The sequence below is a fragment of the Heterodontus francisci genome, chromosome 23, assembly GCF_036365525.1.
Source record: "Heterodontus francisci isolate sHetFra1 chromosome 23, sHetFra1.hap1, whole genome shotgun sequence".
Classification (NCBI taxonomy): domain Eukaryota; kingdom Metazoa; phylum Chordata; class Chondrichthyes; order Heterodontiformes; family Heterodontidae; genus Heterodontus; species Heterodontus francisci.
In genome coordinates, this window is record NC_090393.1 from 27,418,338 (window position 1) to 27,433,675 (window position 15,338).

Genomic DNA, 15,338 nt, shown 5'->3' on the forward strand with positions numbered 1-15,338 from the left:
AACGTGGAAGCCTGGTCTCAGGATAAGGGGCCGATCATTTAGAACGGAGATGAAAAGTTACTTCACTCAAAGGGTTGTGAATCTTTGAAATTTTCTACCCCAGTGGGTTGCTGATGCTCCATTGTTATACATTTAAGGCTAGGACAGCTAGCTTTTTGGTCTCTTGGGGAAGTCATGATCATTTTGAATATCGGAGCAGGCTTGATGGGCCATATGGTCTACTCCTGTTCCTGTTTCTCGTATTCCCTTATCCAATTACAGCTATGGCACTATAGGAAACTGGAGCTTCGCTTAACATAAAAGACACTTGGGGGAAAAAAAAAGCCAACAGTATTACCTGGTCTGTAATGTAGATTCTCACCTCCTCGACCAGGGAGTCCACCACCTCTTCCATCACGAAGAGGGACACCACCTCGCATATTATTAAATTGCAATGGCGGCGGTGGCTGTTGCAGTTGTGGTTGTTGCTGCGGCTGCTGCTTCTTTCTGGCCATAGCAACCTTGATTGGGTTTGTGTCAAACTCCTTGCCTGAATGGAACAGAAGTTACTATAACAGAAAAAGGGGAGGCAAAACCTTCTGTTTTGGTATAAAATCATGAAAAACTTACCATCAAACCATTCTAGAGCAGCCTTAGCAGCAGGAGGATCATCATATGACACAGTGGCTTCACCCTTGGGTTTTCCAGTCTCTTTGTCAATGTATATGTTGATCATAGGCTGTCCAGTTCGCTTGTTAATCTGAAGTGTACAGTTGCAAAGTTAATGATCAAACCTTAAACAAACATACATATCAGTTGACAGCACAGACCAACACAAACCTTTATAGCACCAGTTTGCTTGAAGAAATCCAAAAGCCTTTCTGGAGTTATATTTTCACCCAAACCTTGCACATAAATAGTATCATTCTCCACATCTTCCTGCGGGGCTGAAGCTGGGGCTGGGGTCGGGGTCGGAGCTGGAGCTGGAGCTGGGGGTGGCGGTGGTGGTTCAGCGGCTGCTACTGTAAAACAAAAGTGTTTTAAAAAAAACTAAGAAAACGAACAAGAAAAAAAAGGAGACAGGTGCAGTGGTTCCCAAAAGGGAAATATTACCCATCAAGCAGGCTCTACTTTGAATTTCTACTCCAACATGTCAAACATATACTGCTGACCCCAGCTACCATGCAAAATGTGGAGCAGAGGGTCATTACCATAAACCTTTAAAGCCACAAAGATAGCGCCGGGGGACAATACCTACATGCATAAAGGCCAATTCCAACAACAACCATTTTCAACATGCATATATTGAGGGAATCACCTTGAAAGAAAAAATGAATATGCAGGATGGAACAACTGGCTCCTGGTTCTTTGCATTATTGGTTAAATTTTCTTTTATATTTTCTGCAACACTGAGGACTGAATCAGTAATGGAGAAGGAAGAAAGCTGATTTTACTTTGCAAGAAACACCAGCCAATACAGATCTACTGAAGAGCATTTAAAAAAATCCCAAACTGTTCATAAACACATGGGAGTATTTCATATACCAAACTAAAACAAATTATGCAAGGGTGTGACATTAAAAAAGCGCATTTATTGGTTCTTGCCAGAACTACATGTGCATACATAGTTGGTGTCATCACAAGTGTTTAGAATAAAATCAGTGAGTTTTCCAGGAAAGAGTGAAGGCATTCATCAATATGAATCCAGTGAATGGCTGAATAATCTGGTTAAAAACACCTTTTACATCTTTGTTCTGGGATATCTTCAAATATATTTGGAACATATACATCAGTCATGTATATTTTGTTAGCTGGCATCCCACAAAGACCGTAATCAGTCTTTGAGCCAGCAAGGGGTCATATAAATTCCATCCGCCTTCACCCAATCTACTGCTGAAACTTTCCTCCATTCCAGTCACCTCCAGACTCGGTTGTTCCAACATTCTCCTGGCCAACCCTCTACCCTCCATAAACCTCACCTGCTCACCCATCACTTATGCACTCACTGGCTCCCCTTCCCACTGCCTCAAAATTGAAATTGTCCTCTTCTGGTTTAAAATGGTCTCACTCCAAATCAGACAACACTCTTTTCCTCAGCATTGCCATCGCAGCTTCAGATGCCTAGGCCCCACACCCAAAATGTTATATAACTGCAAGTTGCTGCAATTAAACATATCTATAGCCACGGTCCAGCAGGAATCCTGAAAATTGATCGATTCCAGTAAGCCAGAGCACAGTGCTCTGTTATCCGTTGAACCGCTGGGTCTCACTATATTTATCTAAATATTGGGCAGGTAAAAAAAAAAACATAATCCACTTCAAAGGATAGGATGTTTGCTTACAAAATGACTCATGGCAAGGTGAATATCCAAACCTAAAAACAAAGGGGTTGGTAAAAAGTGAAGCCTTTGTAGGTAGTTATGCTAGCAATAAAATGGGACAGGCCAGATAAGAAGTTGAGGAGAGAATTTACCACTGAGTATGGAATAGCGTGCAAGAACCAATGAATAGTTTGAACAAGCCAAAACTGGACATAATCTCCAGAGCTTGTAGCGGAACGATATGCCCGCTATACGCAATGGTTGATGTAATGTTTGACAAACTTTGGCCCAGATTTTGCTGTGGTAAGAATGGCAAAACAGTCAGCGTTCACCTCCAGTACTCCGCTGAAACTGACAGCAACTTCTAAAGTGCTCATGTGCAACTAAACACAGAAATCCAGAAGATCGTCAGTTTCTCTACACTTCTCTGCAGGCTACGTGTTTAAGTCCCCCAAAATGCAATTATGAAATCAGTGAACTAACATGAACTTGCCCTCTTTATACTATTAGTCTTGCTGTAAAATCCCTTGAAAAGTTACTCCTGCTGAATGAGGTGTAATAAAGTTCAATAATTATTGCTGAAAACTCTTCTGGCTCTGAAAAGCTAATTTTCTATTTGTAGAATGTCAAATTTCTTAATTATGATAAATTCCATTTTTTTCCTCCAATGTTTATATTTCAGTTTCTTCCTCAATCCCATTTGCAAGTCCCAATTGTTTATTTTGCTAAAAATTAATCAGTGCATTTTACTTCTTGGTTTGCTGTCTGTAAGAATATTTCAATTAGCATGGCTGCTTCCCTTGCTTGATGGCATCATTTATTGAATGCCTGGAGATCATCCTGACTTGGCCCCAGACTCAAACATTGGGGTAGGAGGAATCCACAGCACTGAAATCACGATCTTTGTGGGAAGCTTTCTTAGATCACTGGCAAGTGCAGATGACTGTAAAATCTTTATGATCAGATGTGTTTCACAGGCTGAATAGCCATGAAATTACACTGTTTATAATGAGAATATACAGGACATTTCTGTAGTTGTCACACCAAAATGTGAAAACAATTAGATTAATCCAACACTGACTTCACTAGCTCAAGTGTTATTGGATTATTAATCTTCATCTTATAAAATTAATTTTTGATCTCAGAACAGCTGGAATCTGAGGTTCTGTATTTCCTGCAATTTACGAAGTCATATAGTTTGTTTTGCCTGTATAGCTCCACTCTAATAAAAGATTGCCAACACTCCTGTTCTGATTGAATATGGAGAGTGCCAGCCTCGTGATAGTCCACGGGAAAAGCATGAAATTAAAAATTTATGAGGTGGACTGAAAATTGGCAACAACTCGTCATACAATTAATTCTATAAAACAAGGAAATTGCTATATTTGAAAGAAAAGCATGATTAAGACAGCACATCTGTATCCTAATAAGCTATTGAAATCATTACCTGGTTCAGGCTCTGGAGTTTCTTCTACAGCTGTTACTGGATGGGAGAGGAAAGAAAGCAAGAACTACATTACTTTGAATTCCACTGACTCACTACCTTTAAACATCTAGATCTAAAATTCCAGCACCTTTTTTGGTTATTCATTCAACCAAGATGTACTGCAAATGTAAGACCTTATGTGAAATAATCTCCAGTGAAATTTATAATTAAACAGTTTTACTTTAAAAAAATAAATTCCCCCATTTAATTTTTTTTTTAAACAAACCATTTGGTACTTTACACCACTTCAGTTAAGTGGTTATTCGTTTTCTATATTCATCACCAGCATCAGGTAATTTGAAACCCAGTTTAATACAAACCCCTCATTTAAGTGCCTACTCACTTTACACATTCTATTCACCACCAGTATCAGGTAATTTGAAACCCATTTTAATGCGAACCCATCACTCAAGTGATTATTCATTTTATACATCCACATTCACCACCAGTATCTGGCAATTTGAAACCCATTTTAACGCAAACCCATTTTAATGCCGGCAGTTGACACCAGTATATATACATATGCGTTGAATTTTGTATACAAGAAAAACTTTACTACGCAAAACATTTTTCCCCCAATCACAGACTTGAAACACAAATATATTTGACTAACCATTTTAATGCTAAAAACTTACCACCAGGCTTACTGAAGCCACCCCGGTCGACACCGCTGCAGGGACAAATATGAAGAAATGAAGTATTCCCTTAAGCCAGTACCACTTGAGCCTAAGGCTCAATGATGAAACTCGTGCTTCTTTTAAAGCACTGGCTAAGGCCTCTGAAGTTTCACCAGTTTTCATCTGCGAGTTTGCCTTTCTTCATAGTAGTTCTCCTAAAGCTTTCGTACACCCTCCAAAACCACATACACCTTCACTGTTTGACTTGCCAGTAACAGGGTTCTCAACAACTAAAGTTGGTGCATGCAGTTTTATAACAGAACTGTTAAGCAATTAAAACTAGTTTTACATTACTCTTTAACTTCCAATTATATTACATATTACTGTATATAATAAATACCATGTTTACATTACAAGTGTACAATACCATGCTTTTATGTATTACTCCACTTGCATACACCATACATATTTTTTTTGTCCATACATATGTAGAAAACGTGTCTAGTCCCACTTTTCAATATGCTGCCGGCTCAGTCAAAATAGTTTAAAGTATTGAAGTGTAAACAAGGCTCTCACTTTGTAACCTGTAGCATATAAATGCGACAAAGCATGTTAACATAGTTTCCATATTCAAGCATTTAAAAATAAATACTGTATTGGCATTATTAAAACTACATTCTAATACTTACCTGCAGACAAGGGAGTGAAAGCAGTATCGTACTGCTTAGGCTCTGTATATAGTTAAATTCTTCCAAAGAAGAACAAACTTGTAACAAGTTATGTCAAATGGCAATCTGCTCATCGGGTGTTTTAACTGCACTCACTAATGCCCATTCCCAAAGAGAAAGTTATATTCAGCCAACCCACCCATTAATCACCTAAAATATTTATATAAATCAATTCAGATAAAATACTTATCCCTCCCTCCCTGTCCCTAAATTTATTTCATTCTCTTACCTAGGTAATTTTTAGTTTGGTCATTCAAAAAAATTCACCTCTCAACACTGTACTCAAGTTAGTTTTATAATGCATTATGCTATTACCCATAATTAAAAAAGGTCAACATAATTAAAAAAAAAACTCAAATCTACTCCTTCACTGAAGGCCCAAGAGTGAGGGAGGGGGTGGTGGGAGGAGAAATCATCCTGTTTTGGGGACAGGGCAGGCAAGAACGGACTCCAAGTGAAAATGTGGTACAATATTTGTACGCCCTTAAGATTATTCTTAGGGAGGTATTCAAAACATAGCACCCACTCAATATACAAAAAAGTTCACGGAGTATGTAAGCGCTTTGACTGATGTTGGCACAGCAGTTTGGAATTTCAAAATACAATGACAGGGTGGGAGAATGCAGTTGTAGTCCCCCACACTGAATTGTTGATGTTTACTTTGGGACACTGAGCACAGGCCTAGCGCTTTCCTGCAAGGCAGGGAGCAAATAGATGGGTTGTCAGCAACTCTTGTGCATCTCCAAAAACTAGACAAATTCCTGTGATTAAGCCACCTGGCTGATACGTTTTTTCCACCCACTGTGCATGGTTCAGAGAGAACAATTAACTTTAAAAAGGGCTCCACACCCTCAAACTAAGTTGCACTCCATTCAGGATTTCTTCAAAAACACAAAATTGTAGCAATAGGCAACTGTACATTGATTGAATAACCATGCGTTCAACAATTTCAAGTCAAGGATACAAAAGGATTTTAAATCTGGATCAGATGAGACACCATAAAGATATGGAGATTTAATACAGCTCTGACCAATTGTGAAAATTTAGCATAGGTGTCATTTGCGGTACCACATCTTACTCTAGCTTTACCCACTTTTCACAGCAACAAACCTACTAACTCAAATAATGTACCGCATGATTATGAACAATAAAGAAGAAATTGTTGATTCCTTCTTGTTCAATATTCTTTTTCAAAGCCAAAGCTCATTTTGGAACACAGATTCACAGGTGCTAGAAACCACGTTACCTCACTGAAGTAACCATTTATGTGGTGGGGGAAAACAGCAAAAGCTGACAAGCTTATCCAACCACAAAAGGGCATCACAGCAGAGCCGGTTTTGCTCCACAGTAGATATCCATGCTTTCCCACATGATGATTTAGGAGCACAATTTCTGGCTGATGTTCCCTCCCTAGCCCAGGGAGATGGAGGCCAATTATAGTGCCCCCACTATTACACGTAATTCAGCACAAGCCACTGATAAGAGCTTTAGGCTTGCATGCTGTGTACAGCTCAGCCACATACCATGTATACATTTACCCGCAAGTGGTCTTCAAATATAGCCCAGTAAGTCACATATGCATTTAAATATCAATAGAGTCACCAACATTTCAAATTGGTCTGCTTCAGATATGGATAGGGTATTTAGTCACTCTAAGTGTCACCAACATGGGAAACTAAGCTATTTTTCCACATGCCCATCGGATGGGCAATTTTGTTTCCCCCATTTAACAACCAGCGATTACTAAAATTTAATACACCACACTTTCCTTATCAGGAAGGATACCACCAAGGCACAGCCATTTGTGTGTCTTTATAATAACGTACAGAATTGTGGGATTACAGGCAATTTCAGAATTAAGGCAGAAGCACTGCTGCAAGTTTGTTTTTATACCTCTGTACGTGAAAAACAGAGGATACTTACCTTCATGTATTTGAATGCTGGATTGGCAACTTTGTGGATTCCTAATTTTGTTGTTTGCTATCACTTTAGCAGTTATAAATGGGATACAATAAGTGTGGCGGCACGAGCGTAACAGATTTGAAACGGTTACCCAATCCATTCAAGTGCCAAAACTGCATTTATTGAGGATGCCACTAGAATACCTCTTAGATTATAACATACTAGTGACCACTAAATAACATCCAGTTGCCAGGGTCAGTGGAATCAGAGTATGTGTACCCATGGACATGTATATGTGGAACTTTAAGTCTCAGTAAGCACTCAAGAAAAAACCTTTACCAGTTTTTCGATGATAAAAGCAGAAGCATGCACAAACTTTTCCTCTGATCGTCTCCCTTTCTGATGCATCGTCCAAATGGTTATTCTTCACCCAAAGCTCAATAGTCATGTTTTGAGGGCTATTCAAGCAGAGCCTGCCCAGATATTTAGACGCCCGCAGTCCAAGTAGGGACTACTGAGTAAATTAACAGGTCAATATTCCCTCTCTAGGCCTAGTAAATTAAGGCAGTTGCAAAATCTTCAACTGAGACTGACTAATTCATAAACCAAGGATTAAAGACTCTCTGGTCAGTATGGCTCAATACCACACATTACAGTGCATGCACTCAAACCATCAGGTGAGTAAATCCTAGATCACTGAAATGGCAGTCCTGCACACATGACCACATTCACTTTAGAAAAGAAATTTGATATTGGCAATTCAGTGGCAGACAACTATTTCAGGCACTTATTTTTAAAAATGTCCATTTGATGAGGTTGCACAATATGATTGTGCTTAAATCAGACCTTTTGAACAGGACTTCTTTTAAAGTAATTTTAGTACAAACTCCTTACTGGCAAGTCCAAATTTTTAAAGAGAAAAATCCAGAAAAAAAGGAAAAGAACTCATTTTCCACTGACCCTGCCTATTACTATAAAGGCATATCCCGATAATGCTTTCAGCTCCCTTGTTGATTAATATATAAATACAACTGAGTCTTTGAACGCAATGACTTATAGGGTTTCCATTGCCTGTATTTCCTTAGGACTAAATGATTAGTTTACATTACTTAGCACATCACTACACATTTAAAAAAAATTACAGTAACTTCTTGGCAAATGGAAACCCTATTAACTTAAGTTAACTTCCAAATGTTGAAGTGAAACCTTTATCATATCCTCCTATATAGTAAGTGAAGCAACCAACTTATTTCTACATTTGGAGGTTGTTAGCAACAAAAACAAAACTGGCCACAAGGAGTCCAACTTTCAAAAATTGCTACATCGATTTTAAAATGTATTATGGCATATGCGTTCTGCAAAGCCTATACTGGTATACAGTAAATATATGCACATTAACACTAAAAATGAATCCCAGGCTCCGAATAAAACAAAACCAATTTAACAAGCTTGTAACACTTGCACCCCACAATTGTGTCACCAAAATGTTTTATGAATTTATACTCAGAAAAAGTAAAATACTCAGATAGAAGGAACCATGCTTTTTTTCCCCTTTCCCAAAATAGCAACTAGATTGATGTAGTTATGTTTGAGAGACACTCCAAATATCAACATTGTAAAATACACACATGAAATTCTCATCTATCCTAAAGTAATTATATTTAAAAAAAATTGAGGGACAATTTTAACACTTAAAACAAGTGTCTCTTTCAGGATTAAAGGTTTCACCCAGGAAGGCAATGTCTGAATTATGTGGATCATGTGGTTACATGTTACATTACAGGTTACATTAAATTATGCTGATAATTTGGTTAATCTAACAGGTAAAATGTTGGAAAAGTAATTCAAAGTAAATTCAATTGAGATTTTAACCAGTTTCCAACTACAAATGCTATTAATTTGCTGACTCTAGAAAGCACATTTGAAAACAGCCACAAGACAAATTAATCCTATGTCCATAATTCTGTCTGAACATTTACATTTTACTTGAAATGGTAATTAAATTAAGCTCGTGGGTAAAATTATTCCACAGATGTTGGACATTGCCTTAGGAAAATTAGAAACAGGGCTGAAAATCATCATTTTACTTTTGAAAGTTTTGAATAAAATTTTAAAATAAGCCAGATTTTCAGAAGTTATTTTTCTTTATGTATTATAATATATAGATAAATATATCTATAGATATATTTTACAGTTAAAAGCAAGCTTTAGAGTTGGGACATCTGGTTCTCAATGACCACAACACAAGTAATTGGACCCTGGCCAGTTCTACCTGAAAAGGTCATTCTGCTATGGTACTTTAGAAAAGCTAAACACTTTCAGCCCAGTATTGTTAATTGTTACTTTGGGGTGATTTCTTGTATTAATCTCTCTAAAAGGAAGAGGTCATCTTACCCCATGGCACCTCGTGCACTCCGACCACCTCTACTGTAACTACTTCCTCTGCTCCCTTGATCATAGCTCCCACGACTTCTGCTTCGGTTTTCAGAGCTACTGGTTGGCGCTGTATAGCTACCTTGGTCTTGTCCGTATCCACTCATATTATTAGTGGATGGTTGCTCCTGCCTGTATGTACCTAGGTAATATTTCAGTAATTAATTTCTTAACAAGAAATGGTTCATGCATGCAACTTGAAATCCTCTGTACAACTTTTTCCTCTGTTCCAAGACATTGACTTGGAATTTATTCCGTATTACATATCAGTATGAAAACAAAATTACATAGGATATACAGCATAAAAACAGGCCATTTGGCTCAGTTAATCCATCCCAGCATTAATGCTCCACTTCAGCCTCCTGTCTTTCCTCATCTAAAATCGCTCAGTATAATCTATTCCCTTCTCCCTCATATGCTTGTCTAGCTTCCCCTCCAGCACATCTACACTATTAATTTCAACCACTCCCTGTCGTAGCGAGTTCCATTCTCCCCACTCTTTGGGTAAAGAAGCTTTTTTTAAATTCCCTATTGGATTTCTTGGTGACTATCTTGTATTAATGGCCTCTAATAATGCTCTTCCCCACAAATGGAAACATTCCAAGTTAAACCTTTCATAATTTTACAGACCCAATAGGTCAGCCATAGCCTTCATTTTTCAAGAAAAGAGATCAGCCTTTTCATCCTTTCCGGATACGTATATCCACACGTTCTGGTAGCATCCTTGTACATCTTATCTGCACCTTCTCCAGTGCCTCTACATCCTTTTTATAATACGGCAGCCAGAACTGCACACAGTATGCCAAATGCGGTTTAACCAAGATTTGATACCAGTTTAGTTTAACTTCCCTATTTTTCAATTGTATCCCACTAGAAATAAAGCCTAGTGCTTGATTTGCTTTTTTGTGGCCTTGCTAACCTGTGGCACAACTTCGAGTGATTGGTGTATTTGTACTGAGTGATCCCGGTGTTCTTCTACCCCAGCTAAGACACACACCTTTTAAGTAATATGACCTCCCAATTCTCCCTACCAAAATGTACTGCCTCACATTTGTGTTGAACTTAATTTGCCAATTATTTGCCCATTCTGCAAGTTCGCTAATGTTCTCTTGTAATTTGTTGCCGCTCTCCTCAGTAATGACTAGTTCCCCATCCCACCAATTTGGTGTCATGCGCAAATTTCGATTTTGTTTTGGGCTCCAAATTGTTAATGTAAATTGTGAACAGGAGTGGTCACAGCACTGAGCCTTGCAGACCACCATTTACCATCTTCTGTCACGCTTGAGTATCTACCTGTTACTCCCACTCTGCTTTCTATGTTGAAGATAGCTAGCAATCCATTCTGCCATTTGTCCCAACTCCATATTCTCTGACCTTATTCATTAGTCTATTATGGGGCACCTTAGCAAAGGCCTTTTGAAAATGCAGATAAATTATATGTGCTGTATTTACATTGTCTACTCTGTCACCTCCTCAAAATTCAAGGACTGTCCAGCAAGATTTTCCCTTTTGAAATGTATGCTGACTATTCATTATTTTTTTTTTCTTTTCTAGATGTTCTATTTTCTCCTTTAGTAGAGTTTCCATTATTTTTCCTACCCCAATGTTAAGCTGACCGGTCTATAATTTCCTGGGCATGTTCTGTCCCCCCACCCCACCCACAAATAATTACATTAGTTATCCTCTGACATTACACAATTGTCTATTGAATTATTAAAAATAGGTGTAGTAAAGCCTCTTATCTCTTCCCTAGATTCTTTCAAAATGCATGGATACAATCCATTCTGACCAGGGGTGTTATCCTCAGAGTTTGATTAGTTTATTCAATACAGCACCCCCTCCCTGTTTTTAAAAATTTGATATGCACTCATCTCATTGACCAACTCATTATTCAATTCAGGTCTAACTGTTCTCTCCCTGGTAAATACCAAAGCAAATAATTATTTAATATTGCTGCCATTTCTCGATCGTTACCAGTGGATATTATCTATCCTTAATGGTCTTATTCTCATGCAAGCCTTTTTTAAAAAAAAATTGGTCCTTGACAATTTAGTTTTATAGTTCCTCTTTGCCGTTCACTTTTAACTTCTCTCCTAATCTCTTTACATTCTCTCTTATGCGCTCCTCTGCTGTTTATGTCTTAATGTATGCCTCTTACCTAACCCCCGACTGTTCTCATGTCTATATTCATCCATGGAGTCTCACTAGTGTTTAGTTTCTTTCCTTTTAGCAGAATATTTTTCCTGCACTTGGTTGAACATAGTTTTAAAATGTTTCCCATTGTTGTTCGCCAATATTGTTGCACATTTTAGTTTTCCTCAAGTTCTATTGTCAACTCCTCAAAATCAGCATGTCATGTCAATGGCCAATTCCACCACAGCTTGAATTTGATAAATAACCAATTTTGATGATAGTTCATCTTTCCATACCATCTGCAAAAGCTTCAGTCACAAGTGAAAAAACACTATTACACCCATTTGTTCAACAGAAGTCACCCCTCCCAAAGCATTTACGAAGTGACTGCCTTTTATTTCTTTATGTCCTGACAGTTGCACTAGTTTAAGCAGGTATTATAAAACATTAAAGCTGGAAATGGATTTTATACTAGTTTAATCCCACATTAAAACGGCTAAAGATAAACAAAAAGTACTTTCACTTACTGTACTGGCTTTGCTGACTATAGTCAGTCTGCTGTCCGTAGCTAGATTGTTGACCAAATCCAGTAGGTGGCTGCTGCTGGGTGTAGCCTCCAGTTGGGGGTGGTGGTGGTGCATAGCTACTCCCCTGCTGTCCATAACTTGCTTGCTGGCTGTAGCTACTCTGATCATAGCCAGTTGGTTGAGTGGTGCTACTGTAACTATAAAACAAAAGTTGATGGCAAGCAGGTTAGTAGCCAGAAGTCAGGGATTTAAAATAACAGGCAAAAGTAGTAGAGGAGAAATTTCTTCAGAGGATTGTTTAAATCTGAAATGCACTTTTTGGAAGTGTGGAATTACATTCCATGGCAACTTTCAAAAGTTAACTGCACGCTTGGAGAGTGATTTGCAGTGTTCCTGGGGGAAAAGCTGGGATGCAGAACAGGTGTTTCAAGGAGCTGGCACAGACACCATGGGTCAAATGAGCTCCTGAGCTGTAAGCCATCTACTGCTTAACATTCATAATTTATCAGAATACACAGAAGCAGAGTAACTGTCAAGTTGTCCAAAGAAATTTCTCATCGTCCCACTGGCTCAGCAAGTTTATCTTGAGTAACTGAGCAGTCTTCAAACCCCAGTCGATAGAGTTAACTGACTTAGAGGAAGCCAACAGCATTACAATACTTCAGAGCCTGGTCTTGGAAAGAATTGGTTCCGGCACTTAAATTAGCATCTGACAGCTTCCATAACATCCCTCAATAGGCTCACTCAAACCTCACATAGTGGATACCCGAGGAACTGAAGTTGAAGAAAAGATGGAAGCCTTCAAGATACATCAATTTGACTTGACAAGATGAGGAAAAAAAACCTCCTTTCCTGAGATTACAACATTCAAAAAACATTTACCTTGTTGGAGGGTAAGATGGAGGTGCACTGGGAGGCTGAAGAGGGTAAGCACCATGCGGATATCCATAATTTGTCTGGCTGTACCCCACACTGGACTGTGCATATCCAGTACTTGGTTGGCTATATTCGTCCTGCTTGGTAGTATCCTGCGCTCTGTAAGTTAAGGGAGTAATTAGACAGACTCATCTAGTTTTGGGGCAGGCAGGCAGAGGGGCAGACAGAGAGAGAGAGAGAGGGGCAGACAGAGAGAGAGAGAGAGGGGCAGACAGAGAGAGAGAGAGAGGGGCAGACAGAGAGAGAGAGAGAGGGGCAGACAGAGAGAGAGAGAGAGGGGCAGACAGAGAGAGAGAGAGAGGGGCAGACAGAGAGAGAGAGAGAGGGGCAGACAGAGAGAGAGAGAGAGGGGCAGACAGAGAGAGAGAGAGAGGGGCAGACAGAGAGAGAGAGAGAGGGGCAGACAGAGAGAGAGAGAGAGGGGCAGACAGAGAGAGAGAGAGAGGGGCAGACAGAGAGAGAGAGAGAGGGGCAGACAGAGAGAGAGAGAGAGGGGCAGACAGAGAGAGAGAGAGAGGGGCAGACAGAGAGAGAGAGAGAGGGGCAGACAGAGAGAGAGAGAGAGGGGCAGACAGAGAGAGAGAGAGAGGGGCAGACAGAGAGAGAGAGAGAGGGGCAGACAGAGAGAGAGAGAGAGGGGCAGACAGAGAGAGAGAGAGAGGGGCAGACAGAGAGAGAGAGAGAGGGGCAGACAGAGAGAGAGAGAGAGGGGCAGACAGAGAGAGAGAGAGAGGGGCAGACAGAGAGAGAGAGAGGGGCAGACAGAGAGAGAGAGAGAGGGGCAGACAGAGAGAGAGAGAGAGGGGCAGACAGAGAGAGAGAGAGAGGGGCAGACAGAGAGAGAGAGAGAGGGGCAGACAGAGAGAGAGAGAGGGGCAGACAGAGAGAGAGAGAGGGGCAGACAGAGAGAGAGAGAGGGGCAGACAGAGAGAGAGAGAGGGGCAGACAGAGAGAGAGAGAGGGGCAGACAGAGAGAGAGAGGGGCAGACAGAGAGAGAGAGGGGCAGACGTTTTCTCATCCATAATTACAAAGCCTTTTGCTCTTTTTCCAATTTCATAAAGGTTGAATACTTCAAACCATTTACATGAACTAATTCTGTGCTCTACATTTGTAAACAATTTTCAGCAATCAAAATGCAAAAAATCATGACATTAAGGTTTACTCCTTAAAAAACTAAGTATAATATAAATCCAAACAAGGTATGGAATTGGACCAGGGCCTTACTGAAAATTAATATACAAAAATGGGCTGATGTGTTTAATTCAACGATATATTTCACAACGTTACAACAGAACACTATTAAGGCTGATGTTTCTTCTAGGGAGTACAGCCAGAACCAGTCCACAGCACCACGGGTAGCACCGCTATTTGGAGGAGGGTCATTGAGGTAGACGAGGAGGAAGGTCAGAAAAGTCATTGGTGTTAATTGTGCATCAGTTGCAGGTTAATTGTATTCAGATGGTGGGCATTAATTCTGTACTCACTTGTGCTTATATCTATAAAAATGGCTGAAACTTTGGTTGTTGACTGGAAGCGCACAACATATAATGGGTGTCTCTGTAAATAAAAGTTTTCATGACTAAGCTCCAGTACTATTCTTCATCGCTTGGTTATCCGAATTCTAATAGAGGATTCAACAGTCAAGGGAAGAGAGGCATTTTTACAGCTGCAGACATAATTCTAGGTAGTATGTTGCCTTCCTGATGCCAGTGTCACATATGCCACAGTGACTGTAGATCAAGGGGGCAGGATGAACAGCCAGAGCCAATGTTCCATATTAGTACCAATGATGAGAAAGAGGCATGAGGTCCTGCAGACAGATTTTAGGGAGCTAGGAAAGTAATTCATAAGAAGGACCTCAAAGACTGAAGTGTCGAGGAACAGAGGGACTGTGGAGTGCATGTACACCTGATCCCTTAAGGTAGATCAGATCGCTAGGTGGTTAAATATGCTAGAGGTGTGTAAAACACTAGTTACACCTCAGCTAGAGCACGGCACACAGTTCTGGTCACTGCATCACAAAAAGGATGTGATCACATTCGAGGGTACAGAGATGATTTGCGAGGATGTAATTACATCTGTAATTATGGGTGAGTTTAATCTGCATATAGATTGGGCAAATCAAATTAGTCACAATACAGTAGAGGAGGAATTCTTGGGAGTATATACGGGATGGTTTTCTGGACCAATACGTTGAGGAACCAACTCAAGAACAGGCCATTCTAGACTGGGTATTGTGTAATGAGAGAGGAATAATTGACAATCTAGTGGTGAG

The 15,338-nt window shown here is 39.7% G+C and overlaps 1 protein-coding gene across 2 annotated transcripts in view; it reads right to left on the reverse strand.

Annotated features, from left to right (window-relative positions):
- LOC137382660 (RNA-binding protein EWS-like) overlaps positions 1 to 15,338 on the reverse strand; it is a 44,730-nt gene that overhangs the window by 17,292 nt on the left and 12,100 nt on the right. Inside the window, exons 6-13 of one of the 2 annotated variants that reach the window (XM_068054886.1) lie at positions 13,009 to 13,161; positions 12,127 to 12,323; positions 9,428 to 9,608; positions 4,422 to 4,456; positions 3,748 to 3,783; positions 820 to 998; positions 610 to 739; positions 338 to 529 (exon numbers count right to left, since the gene is read on the reverse strand). In XM_068054886.1, the coding sequence (XP_067910987.1) occupies positions 338 to 529; positions 610 to 739; positions 820 to 998; positions 3,748 to 3,783; positions 4,422 to 4,456; positions 9,428 to 9,608; positions 12,127 to 12,323; positions 13,009 to 13,161 (1,103 nt within the window). Of the gene's footprint in view, positions 1 to 337; positions 530 to 609; positions 740 to 819; positions 1,002 to 3,747; positions 3,784 to 4,421; positions 4,457 to 9,427; positions 9,609 to 12,126; positions 12,324 to 13,008; positions 13,162 to 15,338 lie in introns of both variants that reach the window. The other variant, XM_068054885.1, reaches the window with a different exon arrangement.